This window comes from Mastigoproctus giganteus, chromosome 6 (genome assembly GCF_048544385.1).
Source record: "Mastigoproctus giganteus isolate SK-2022 chromosome 6, ASM4854438v1, whole genome shotgun sequence".
NCBI lineage: Eukaryota > Metazoa > Arthropoda > Arachnida > Uropygi > Thelyphonidae > Mastigoproctus > Mastigoproctus giganteus.
The window spans coordinates 201,475,457-201,488,169 of record NC_143580.1 but is presented as its reverse complement, the minus strand read 5'-3'; the positions used below and the strand labels follow the sequence as shown (position 1 = coordinate 201,488,169).

The window sequence follows — 12,713 nt, the reverse complement described above, 5'->3', positions numbered from 1 at the left end:
GGACTGATGTTATTAGTGGAGTCCCTCAGGGCTCAGTGTTGGGTCCATTATTGTTTTCTGTATTTATAAATGATATTGATGATGGTATATCGGGCTTAATGTACAAGTTTGCAGACTTAATGTACAAGTTTGCAGTACAAGTTTACAAAGGTTGGCAGGGTTGTCAAGGACACTACTGACACTATGCTGCTGCAACAGGATCTGGAAAGGTTGAGCAGATGGGCTGAGAGGTGGCAAATGAAGTTTAACATTGACAAATGTAAAGTACTACACATGGGAAACAGCAACCCCAGAGCAACGTATCAACTCTGTGATACTACACTGACAGTGGTAGAGAATGAAAGGGACTTGGGGGTGGTTGTGCAGGCAGATATGAAGTTCTCTGAGCAGTGCAGATGGGCTGCAAGAGTAGCTCATGGAGTATTGTCAATGATATACAGGAATTTTTCCAGCAGGGATAAGGAGGTGATTATTCCATTGTATAAGGCGATGGTCAGGCCACACCTAGAGTACTGTATACAGGTCTGGAGGCCTCATTTCAAGAAGGATGTAGAGCTGCTGGAACGAGTTCAGAGAAGGGCAACAAGATTAGTGAATGGAACAAAGGGGTGCTCTTACGAAGAAAGGCTTAAGTTTTGCAAATTACAGTGTCTGGAGACTAGGCACCAGCGAGGTGATCTGATAGAGGTGTATAAAGCCTTGAATGGTTTAAGCATGCTCAATGCTGATGGGATTCTTCCTCTAGCTCAGAAAAATCACCTGAGAGGGCATAAATTCAAATTGAGGAAAGACAGATGTAGGATAGACATGCGGAAATTTGCCTTTAGCCAGCGGGTGGTTGGTTGGTGGAACAGACTTCCATCCCTTGTGGTGGAGGTTGATAGCCTAAATAAGTTTAAGACTCAGCTGGACAGGTATTTTGAACGAACAGAGGGGTGAAGTGGAAGTGGGGTTTTTTTTTTTTTTGGCTGATGCTGCATAAGCTTGCTTTCTTGCATCAAATGCCTCTACTAATGCTAATGCTAATGCATTCAAGGTTATTATCAGTAATCTCGTCTTTTCCAATACTTACTTTCTCCCATGTGAACCCAATACTGTATGCAACATCTTTCAGTGTTGATGTTTTCAGAAATTCTATAACTTGAATTTCTGAGTTACAACACCAGGTAGTTCACCACAATAACAAGCTTTGAAAGCTCAAATAGTGCCCTGATCTATGGGCTGAATTAGTGCAGTTGTATTCCTCAGCAGCAACTCTGATCATGCCATCATTCGATTTCAGAACATCAGCTGAAGGAAAAGCTGGGCTGCGATCCACACTATGCAGTGACAGTAACAGAGCCTTTATCTCAAGTTTTTTCGAAAGCAAGTGATGCCTCACCAATGGTACAAACTCACTTTCAAACCATGAAGCAAAAATATCACTCAGCAACCAAGCATTAGAGCTATTTTTATAAATCATAGCTATAAAGTTTGTGTTGATGGGTTTAAAACATCGGGGTCTTCCACTTTTACTGATGCACAATGGCTTTAGCTGGCAATTTCCAGCCTTGTTTGTGCACAGTAATGAAGTAATTCTCTCTTTGTTAGGTTGAAGTTTATAACATAGTGCTATTTTGTCACAGTTGTACAACTGTTCATCTGTGAATTCGCCATCTTGAATTTCATCATGCAGAAATTCAGGAAATGCTTCTGCTGCTGTAATGTCACCAAATGCAGATTCACCTACAAAGACTAACCTAGGATATCTCATGAGACAAGCCTTCCATCTCCAAAGCCATCCTTCAGAAACTTTATATGTGTCATCATCTCCACCAAGTATCTTATGAACTTTAAGTGCTTGTGCTTTCAAAATTACCCTATTTATTAGTACTCCTTCACTATGCTTCTGTAGAAACCACTTGTATAAGCATTGGTCCACATCACTGTTTTCACAAAGTCTAAGACTATTCGGAGTCTATGAATGAACGCAGTTTTTCTTCCTCTTTCATCCATCTGCAGATCGTTCCTTCTGGAATTCCACACTAGTGAAATATACTGCATTTTGTTGCATCACTCCTAACTGTATAATATATATATATATATATATATATATATATATATATATATATTTGGTGGCCATTACTTCAGTCCTACTGATTTACTAATATTGCCATGTATTTATTTCTGATGCCCTAGAATTTACCACATGTTGAGAAAACTAAATCAAAACCAAATTCTCTGTCCTATCATAGTGCCAAAGTGAAGTCATGATTTCTCCCTAAATCACTTGTCAGTTCATGTAAATTTTTATCCAGTTGATCAGAGTTGCTCCTTAGCTATAGTTTTTCCTATTCTAAGTGTAACCTCTAGTTGAAGAAGTAGCAAAGCCTTTTCTATAAGTGCTTTTAGAAAGCAAGGGTGCTGATGTTTAAAAAAAATTTCCTTCTGACTAATGTAATACACTTGATGAACAATAGCTGTATTCCCCACAAGAGGTAGCTGTTTGTAATTAACATTCCACTGATATACTCTTTTATTGCAGCTATATCTGGGGAGAAAAACTGGGTGTCTATAGTAATTAGTCTCCGACAATGCCTGTTGTTAACAAAAATTTCTGAAATTGAATATATCAAAGCGAATATACAGCAAATTTTTAGCTTATTTCCCCTCTTCGGAAATATGGTAGTAGGATGTACAGTTAGATATGAGTATATATACAGTATCACTTTTCCAATTATCAATATATGAAATTGCTAGTTCTTTGAGCATACCAATTTTTTTCATAATAAGTTTTGGAGGACATGATCATACCTGCAGCATATCCAAATCTGCACATAGAGGTTGCAGTGCATAATGCATTTAAAATTGTAGGTAAAATAGGGCAGTGAATCAATCACATTGTTCACAAAAAGCAACAAATAATCCCATTATCTTCCAACAAATTTCTACATGTGACTTGAGTGCAGCAAAAATTCATGGTTCTGAGATGAAATGTCAACCAGAAAACAGAATTTTCCAATTTTTACATATTGTACATTTTCCAGATTTGTACATTTTTCCACAAATATAAAAAATTAGCAATCTGGAAAGTTACACCTTTGCAGAAGTGTGTGTGTTTTAATGTTATCTTAGCACTAAGGAGAGTATAAAAATGAAAAACACATAAATGCTATTAAATATTAATATGTTCTTAATTTCGACTTGGCCACCTAATATTGGGGTGAAATCATTGAAAGGAAAAAAAAAAATATATATATATATAAAAGAATATTGGGGAGGAGGGGGGTGTTGTGATTTGGTTTTTAAGAGCATTAGCAACTAAGGCCATATTGCTCCGAGAATATGCGGTGGTCATTCCTTGACCTTTTCGCATCCTCCGTATTTGGTGGTTACGGGCTCGAACCCCGGTCTAATCAAGAAGCATGTGCTACGCACTGCTGCTCCTTCCCACTTGGCTAGGGAGGCGTTGGGGGGGGGGGGAGGAAATCGTGAAACAACATGGCACAATATCCAATGACTATTAATGTCTTGCTTGATTTAGCTTCATCAAGTTCTGGATATGAATTCCATAGAATTTTGTATACCAAAATTGAACAATGGCAACAAGTTCAACTTACCCTCTTGACCATTTGGCTACCGCTGTAGCCAAATGGTCAAGCATGAGGATGCATTAGTACATGTACTTTGAGTGAATGTGGTTCAAGCTTGTGAATGCTGAATATGGAGCTGTTTCTTGTATTCTCTCTCTCTCTCTCTCTCTCTCTCTCTCTCTCTCTATCTTACGAGCTCCTCTAACTGTATAGTCGTCCGGAGTATAAACAGAAAATTTATTTTATTTTAAAATCTATTTTCATGCCGTCTACTATTATAAACTATGTTAACAATATCTTATAAACAAAGATACGAGTTGACAGCAATTACTGGAAGATTTATAAAGCAGCTTTGAACAACCTTCATAAACATATGTATGCAATCCTGACTATAGGCAAAAATTGTATATATACTTTGGAAAAGGTTAATAATAATAAAAATATACCGCAATAGGAAAAAGAGAAACAATAATTCTATCCTTTCTATAATATCATTTTCTAAATTTGAGAATAAAAAATTTCTGTTCAGCCATACAAAGTTATCTCGAATTACCAATTTTTTTTTTTTTTTTACCTAAGGCAAAATATCACTACTGTAAATATTACTATAACTGGATTTTGAACATGATGCATAAAACACTAACTTTTGAGCTTTGTTACAATACAGACTGCATTCAATTATTGCAATAATTTGCTGAAATAAATTATGCATAATTCTAATTAATATCCAGTAAATTCCCATAGCCAAAATACCGTCTTTACAAAATTTTCTCATCATTTTAGAGAAAAAATTTCGGCAATTTTATAATGTTCGCTTTCATGTGGAAAAATTAAGAGAAATAATTTACAGACTACTATCAGAGAAACAACAACACTTCATGCTCTCTTCAGATAATAAACTAAGCTAAAACTAGGGTGAACTTTTCCCAGCACTGTGAACAACTTGCAGAAAAATTCAGCATCCATTAAATTTGCACAATTCACCCACCAATGTCTGACTGTTAGTTATTTCAATGGGACATGACAAAGCAAATTCACAAGTAACATATTGTTGATGAAGTCAACCAATACTAAGCCAGTAGTATACAATATGCTTGGATATAATACTACTGTATAATAGTGCATGGGTACTATTTTGCCTCAATGACAACTCATCTCAGTTGCCCTAATTATTCACTCTACAATTCCTTTCACTTTGAGGGGGGGGGGTTGTATTAATACAAGTCCCTTTGGATATTCCTTGTCAGAGAGGGAAGCTCCTCATTTTTGATTTAATCTTCTGTGGTTAATAATAATAACCTTCTGTTGCTAACATGGTGTTGACAGACACTTTAATTTTTCAACTTTTTTAAAAATTTTAAATAAACATTTAAAATTTGTAAATGATATCAAATCCTCCTGTGTATCTTTGCCCAACAATATTCTCTAACTGGCTATATGGTATTTTCCAATTGAAAATTGGAAACAATTATGGTATGTTTTCATTTCAACATACCACAAATTATGAGACATTAAATAATGTTTGGCATTTAACAGATGCCAGGTGAGCAAAAGCATGTATCTTTCTTCTAGGTAACTTCCACTCCCATGTGGCACCTGTAAGATACCAGTGATAGGGGTCTAATCTTGCCATAGAGCTTTCATTTTGCTATCTGTAGATGAACACCTAACAAAAATAGAGACATTCAAGTTGTGTCTGGGTTTCAATCTGGTGGCCTTAAATTTTAAAAAAATATGATAAATTTTTTTATTATCATCACTACTAGTCTCTGTCATTTTCATCTGATATTTTAAAACTGGGTTTAGCAAATCATAATTCATAGATTACCATTTTGAATTCAGTAAAAAAACCTAAAAAAAAAATTTTTTTTTAATTAAAACAAAACGGGGGCTCACATCTGGTGAGTATGGACTTGGCACACCCAGGGTCCTGAGCTGGATATCATCATTCTTCCCTCTCTTGGTGATTCCTTTCTATTTCTGACTCTTGTTTTCTCTCTCTCTCTCTCTCTCTCTCTCTCTCTCTCTCTCTCTCTCTCTCTCTCTCTCTCTCTCTCAGGGTAATTCAGAAATTTTTTTTTTTTTGGCTGGTGCAGCATAAGCCTCAGGCTTCCTTGCATCATATGGCTAGTAATAATAATAATAACGGAATCATGCAGATGTCATCAAAGTGCTCTTTTTACAACTGAGGGCACGAGTGACAATAGGATAAAATCTCTTTATCAAATTCTGTTGATTCTATCATTCTCCTAGCTCTAAAAAATCACTCAAAACTATTTGAGAAATCACTGAAAATGTTAGACTCTTATAAAAGTCTAACTTTCCCAAAGGTGATGTAATTTTCCTTGGTGATTTAAATATAACTCAAGCTGGCTTAATTTTATTGTTAGATAAAAGCTGAATGAGATGCAAAGGTTTTTGCAATTGCTAATGACCTTACAAGCTTGTTCATTTAACAGAATATAAAGCCCAAACCACACACATCCAACAACTCATGACTTTTTCCCTCATCAACAAACCTTTAAAGTACATGTTTGATGTTAATGGGCATCTGGGTATTTCAGATCACAGCTTGGTAATGGTCTTATTTCATATCGAGCTGTTGTCTCATTGACCATTCTCAGCTACTTGTCATTTGGAATTACAAAAATTACAAATGTGATTTACATAACTTCTATTACACTTTAACACAGCTGGATTACTGTTTTAAACATTCTGATCCTACTCTGTTCATATGTGTCAGTGAAATTATTCTTATAGGGATAAAATCCATTATTCCATATTCCACCCTAAATGTCATCACTTATACAAACCATGGTGTCCTAATATTTGTGCCTTGGCTGTTCAGGTTAAGAATACAGCATACTGTATTCTTAACCTGAACATATCCAATTGGCACATATCCAAATCTCCAGCTCCATTTTCAGCCTGCGGCCAACTCCATGACAGTTGCAAAACAGTTATTAACCAATTCAAACTTGATATACAACAAATTAAGAGTAGAAAAACTTACTTCTTGTCCAAACAGTAATCAAGAATTATTCTATCTGGCCAAAGTTACTTTCTGTAACTTCTCCCCACTAATACTTCCACCTCAGTTACAACCTCATTGTTTTACTGCACCCTCACCTAAAGAAAAAGCTGACTTATTAGCATCTTATACTTTTCTTCTTCTCTTGTAATATGAATTCAATACTCTTGATTGCGGTAAATCATTTCTTAGCATTTCCTTTTTATTATTTTTTAAATGAAAAAATAAAGTATTTTTTCATTTAAAAAATAAAATAAAATAAAAAATAAAGAAAAAATAAAAACAAAAAGTATTAGGAGCCTACAGTACTTAGTACCATGCATGGGTTGAAGGTTGAGAAGACTGAAAATACTTGTTGACGGACTTTAACAGACAAAAAAATAAATAAAAATAAAAAGTAGGACTCTCCAATTTGTTTGGATAACAATACTCTACACTTTAAAAAAATTCACTGATGTTTTCTCAGAAAAGGGTGTTTCTAATGTTGATTTCAAAAATGACTGTTTTCATTGATCAGGTTTCTTCAAAAACCACAAAAGAAAATTTACAATTTTTTTTTTTAAATTTTGGCAGCTTTTGTGCACTGAAATGATAACAAAATGTTACTTTTATATTTAAATACGTATGTAAACACTATTAAAAATGATAGTGCAGTAAAAAGTGCACTAAACAGTTACCTCTCATTTTAAAAACTGATCTATGATAGTTCAAATTTTCGTTTCTTTGATTTTCTTGCAGATCCTTCTACTTAACAGTCTCTCTTCAACATCCAGCAATAGTCAACCATCACATTGATAGTTCACCTTCCCTGATACTTCATGGAGATGAGGTATCATGGAGATTCTTCACTAACCCTTCCTAGAATTTTTGAGAAGTAGTCAATGCGGGAGTGTAACTCATGTTGCAGCATAGCTTCTTGAAGTTTGTCAACATATTTTCAACTATATTATTGCAGTCTGGATCTTGTTGTTCCATAAGAAGTTCTCAATAACAGACCCAAAGCTAATCCACCTCTGTTTTTCTCTTTTATTCATAGTTCACTCAAAATACCGCTCTCTCTCATCAGTTTGAAAATTTGAGTTCCAATAAAAATACCTTGCTTTTGCTTCTCTTGGGTGATTGATGGGAATTCAGAATATGGCAGGGAATATTCAGAATGAAGCAGGGATCTTCCTGAGGTAAAACTTTCACAAACTGTTTCATCAAACCCAGTTTGATGTGCAAGGGTGGAATAAGGGCAATTTTGGGGTCTACCAGTGGTTTATGAACTGTTCTTTGATCCAGGCAACAAACAGCACCTCTTTGACTAGATCTTCCTATCCCAGTGCTTACTCCATGCCAGATTGTCTCACTCAAAAAGCAAAGCAATTTTGTGTAGCCAGATTGCTGTCCGAGTAACATGCCTATCACTTTAAAGTCAGCACAGAACAACCAACCATGTTCTTCATACTTAATATTTGTCAACAGCTTCTCAAGTTCTCATATGTTTTTTTTTTAAATACACAGAGTGAACTACTGGAATTGACTCATATTTGTTTCCATTGTGGAGTAACACACCCTTGAGACTCCTCTTTGATGAGTCAATAAAAAGTCTCCATTGTGTAGGATTTGACTAATTCCTAAATAGTTCATTAAGTTTTTTATATTACTGCAAAAACAAAAAAAAAAAAAACCTATACAATCGTCTTCAAAATAGTAGGGGACCAGTCCTTGTTCTCTGTTTCTGCATCATGAGAAAAATGTCCCATGTGCTAGGTTTTTTGATTTAAGTTTAGAACCAAGGACTTCTGCAGATTCCTCTGGTAAATTTAAATCTTTTACCAGGTCACTGAGTTCATGCTGTGAAAACAGTTGAAGACCAGACATCTCCAAGCATGTAGACTTCAGTTTCATCTTCAGAAGCTTCACTTTCAGCACTCTCAGCTGCTACATTCTCCAATATAAGTAGAGGGAAATGGAATCGGCAGGTTATTTCCATGTGGGACTGGTCTAAGGCAGATGGAATATGAGGATACACAATGCCCTTTTTAATTTTTCATTCAGGTTCAGCAAACTTTACGTGGAGCCCATTGTTTATCTTATCACAGAGTTTCCCTCCAAAATAACCACAATAGACATTTTTTTACAAATTCTGTAATATCTTGCATAACTTCCATAAATATAAGAAAATAAGTTTGGATTATTCACACACTTGCATCAAGACATTTTACTCACCTTTCAGCACAAGTTTGACACAATAACCTCAAAAATAAACTGAGTTCACACAGATAAACACAGCTGCATGGTCACAGTGATAAACACTCCCAGGATCAAGAAACAAATGACTAAAGGCAGTGTTGCCAACATGTGAAGATGTAGTTTATAAATTCCCAGCATTTACTCTTCACTTAATACATTCAATAATATAACTCATGACATCAACTTCAGTGATTTGTGAAAAAACGGTACATGATAGAAAAAAACGAATAGCATTTCTGAAATCAGGATAAAAAGCTCAGTTAAAAACAGCTATTAGTTTACAAACATTGAAAACCATGCAGAGTGGTGCATATAAATGCAAGAACATTAACTAGCACGCATGTACAAACACATATTCTGGTATCTACATGATGATATTAATGTATATTAATATTAATATACTCAAACAATGCAATTGCTTAATCTATCGCATTACAACTTACCAAAACCTGGTTTTATCAGTGGATAGTAAACTTTCCAAACCGTATCTAATGACAGATTGCTATCTAAATAAACAGCCCCAGCTACAGATTCAAAAATATCACCTAGTGCTTTGGGAACTTCAATATCATCTATTTCTCTGCAATCATCTTCTTCAAAATAATATCCATATTCCTGGTTTTAAATGATGAAAATTTTAATTAGCAGTCCTCTTTTAATATAAAAAAAACATAAATTTTAAAGAATCATTGCAAAAAATATCAATATGAATGAATATTGTAATAATAAATTCTAATTCTAATATTCAAATAAAAGCAAAATAAATTCTTTAAATAAGCCTCACGTGTTGGGAAAATATTAATAAATCATTCTGGCATCATTGCACTAATGTATATAAATGCAATTATTATTATTGTTGATGTTGTTATTTGTCTGATGGTACTTTTAGTTAGAAGAAATCTCTCTGACTATACTACAAGTGCTCAGGATTCAGAATTTCTGGAGTTCCTTGTATGCATTCTCTGGGAAACCTATTGCTGTTAAGCTGTTATGTAGGGTCTTTGGCACCATATCTGTGGTTGACATGATGATCAGGATGATCATTACTTGCGGATATGTCACAACCCTTTGATGATACTGTTCAAGGGCCTAAATGGATGTCAGATGAACTAATGAGACTCATGGCAGAGAAGAAAAATGCATGGGATGCATATAAATTATCAGGAGACACAAATGCCTATGGTAGATATAAGATAGTCTGTAATCAAGTCACAAAGGAGGATAGGCAAGCAAAAGCAGATCAAAAGAAATCTTTGGCAAAGGATTCAAAGAAAAACAGTAAAGACTTCTTTACTTGTGTAAACTCAAGGAAGGGGATGAATCAGATTGGTTGTTTGTTTGTTTTTTTTGGTTTTTAGGAGCATTAGCAACTAAGACCGTATTGCTCCGGGATATGCAGTGGTCATTCCCTGACCTTTCCGCATCCTCCGTATTTAGTGGTGGCAGGCTCGAACCCTGGTCTAATCAAGAAGCGTGTGCTACGCACTGCTGCTCCTTCCCACCTGGCTACGGAGGCGCCGAATCAGATTGGCCCGCTTGATATTGATGGTTAGATTATTGATGATTCTGCACATGAGGTTGACAAACTGAATGAGTATTTTGCAACTACATTCACCACACATGATGAATTGAATTCTGTAGAGAAGTGGCGGCCTGAAGCTTATCAAACTCTAACAGGGAGTTAAATAATTTTGTAATAACTGAGAGCAAAGTGAAGGAGAAATTGCTGAAGTTAAACACAAGGAAGGCACCAGGGGTGGATGGGATCTATCCAGTTATATTAAATGAGGCAGCAAAGGAAGAAAGCAAACCCTTAGCCATGATTATGAGGGCATCCTTGGCCTCAGAGGAGGTCCCCATGGACTGGAGATGTGCAAATCTATCCCCAATTCACAAAGGGGGATTGAAAGGTGACAAGAGTAATTATAGACTTGTGAATTTAACTTCTGTTTGGGGAAAATAATGGAGTCACCGGTTAGAGAAGCACTGCAGGATCTTCTAGACAAAACTGCAGTTATAGTTAGGACAGAGCATGGGGAAGTCTTGTCTGACCAATTTTATTGGATACTGTGATGTGGTTGCAAAGGAACTGGATGCAAAAAATAATTTTGATATCATATACAGTGGATTCCGGTTATTTGGGCCACCGGTTAATCAGGGCAGCCGTTTATGTGGGGAAAATCTTAAAAAACAGAAACCAATCGAGAAAATAGCCAGGGTTTACTTCGCTTAATTGGGGCAGGAGACCGCAGCATTGGAGATTACCCTACGTTTGTCTCCGATGGTACCACGTGGTTCGGTCAAAATTCTGGAGGTCACAACCATGAAACAATAAAAACAATTAGCAGCCACCTGTTTATTGGGCTTTTCTGTTAGTGAAATTTATCATAAACGGACAGTAAACTCAATCTCGTTAAAGGCTTAAATTCTGCAAATTGCAGCTTCTGGAGACTATGCACCTGCGAGCTGATCTGATTAATGATTTGAGCAAGCTCAGTGCTGATGGGATTCTTCCTCTTGCTCAGATTCTGCACCCGAGGGGGCATAAATTCAAATTGAGGAAAGACAGTTGCAGAATAGATGTGCGGAAAATTGCCTCAGCCAGCAAGTAGTTGATTGCTGAAACAAATTTCCATATGTTAGTTGTTGTTTTGTTGTTATTTTGGTTTTTTAGGAGCATTAGCAACTAAGGCCATCTCTCTTTCAAAACAGTCTGAATACATGCCGCCACCAGCCAACATCCATTTACTGTCCAACTTCAAACCCACAGAACCAACTTTTCATCTTCCTCATTTATTCATTCAACTGCTGTTTTCTGGAACAACCTTCCTTCATACGTATTTCCTGAAAATTACAATCTACAGAAGTTCAAGTCCAATGTCAACAAATATCTTCTTTCGTCTTCTTATCCTCCAACCCAAGCACGGTACTAAGTACTATAGGTTCTAATACCTCTCGTGTTTGGGGTTCGCATTAAAAAAAAAAAAAAAAAAACATTAACTGGGTGGTACTACACTCAGGGTAGTGGAGAATGAAAAGGACCTGGGGGTAACTGTGCAGTCAGATATGAAGTTTTCTGAGCAGTGTAAAAAAGGCTGCAAGAGTAGCTCATGTTGTCTTGTCAATGATATACAGGAATTTTGCTAGCAAGGATAAGGGACCATTGCCTTATATACGGGGACAATCACCCCTTATATACGGGGTGATTGTCCCCGTATATAAGGCAATGGTCAGGCCACACCTTGAGTACTGTATACAAGTCTGGAGGCCTGAATTTAGGAAAGATGTAGAGCTGCTGCTGGATTGAGTACAGAGAAGGGCAACGAGATTGGTGAGTGGAACAAAGAGTTTAACCTACAAACAGAGAAACTACTGAAATCAATGTTTTTTATATGTACAGGTACCAAAGAAAACAATGGATCCGGGACTTGCAAATGGCTACACAATAGGTATTTGCAAACATCTACACAATGGATACAGGACTTGCAAACAATGGAAACAGGACCAAGAAGAAGCACTATTTTAATAATAGACAATAAGAACAGTAAAAGCATGATGACAGACAGATGTACTGACTTTAATCCAAAGCTGGGCACACGTGATCTTTGAGACCCCAAACAATTTCATCGTTGCCATACATTTCATCTTTGATATCCCATTGAAGATTCTAGAAACTCTGTGTTATCATGCAAACTGGAAAAATGCAGGATTAAATGTATTCTTGATAATTATATGCATGTGCTAAAAAACAAGAATTTAAAATTAGTTGTATCTCTAGCATCCAATTATTGAAATGCTATGGCTTTATGTTTTATGGCAGTATCTCTAACTGTTACTCTCTCTGGTTTTGTGTCATGGTAGATTCTGACTGG

At 36.0% G+C, this 12,713-nt stretch overlaps 1 protein-coding gene across 1 annotated transcript in view; it reads right to left on the bottom strand.

The window, feature by feature from the left end:
• The window catches only part of LOC150084879 (endoribonuclease Dicer-like), a 203,658-nt gene that overhangs the window by 24,672 nt on the left and 166,273 nt on the right, over nt 1-12,713 (bottom strand). Inside the window, exon 13 of the mRNA XM_090376377.1 lies at nt 9,285-9,456. Coding sequence (XP_090232503.1) covers nt 9,285-9,456 — 172 coding nt within the window. The remainder of the gene's footprint in view (nt 1-9,284; nt 9,457-12,713) is intronic.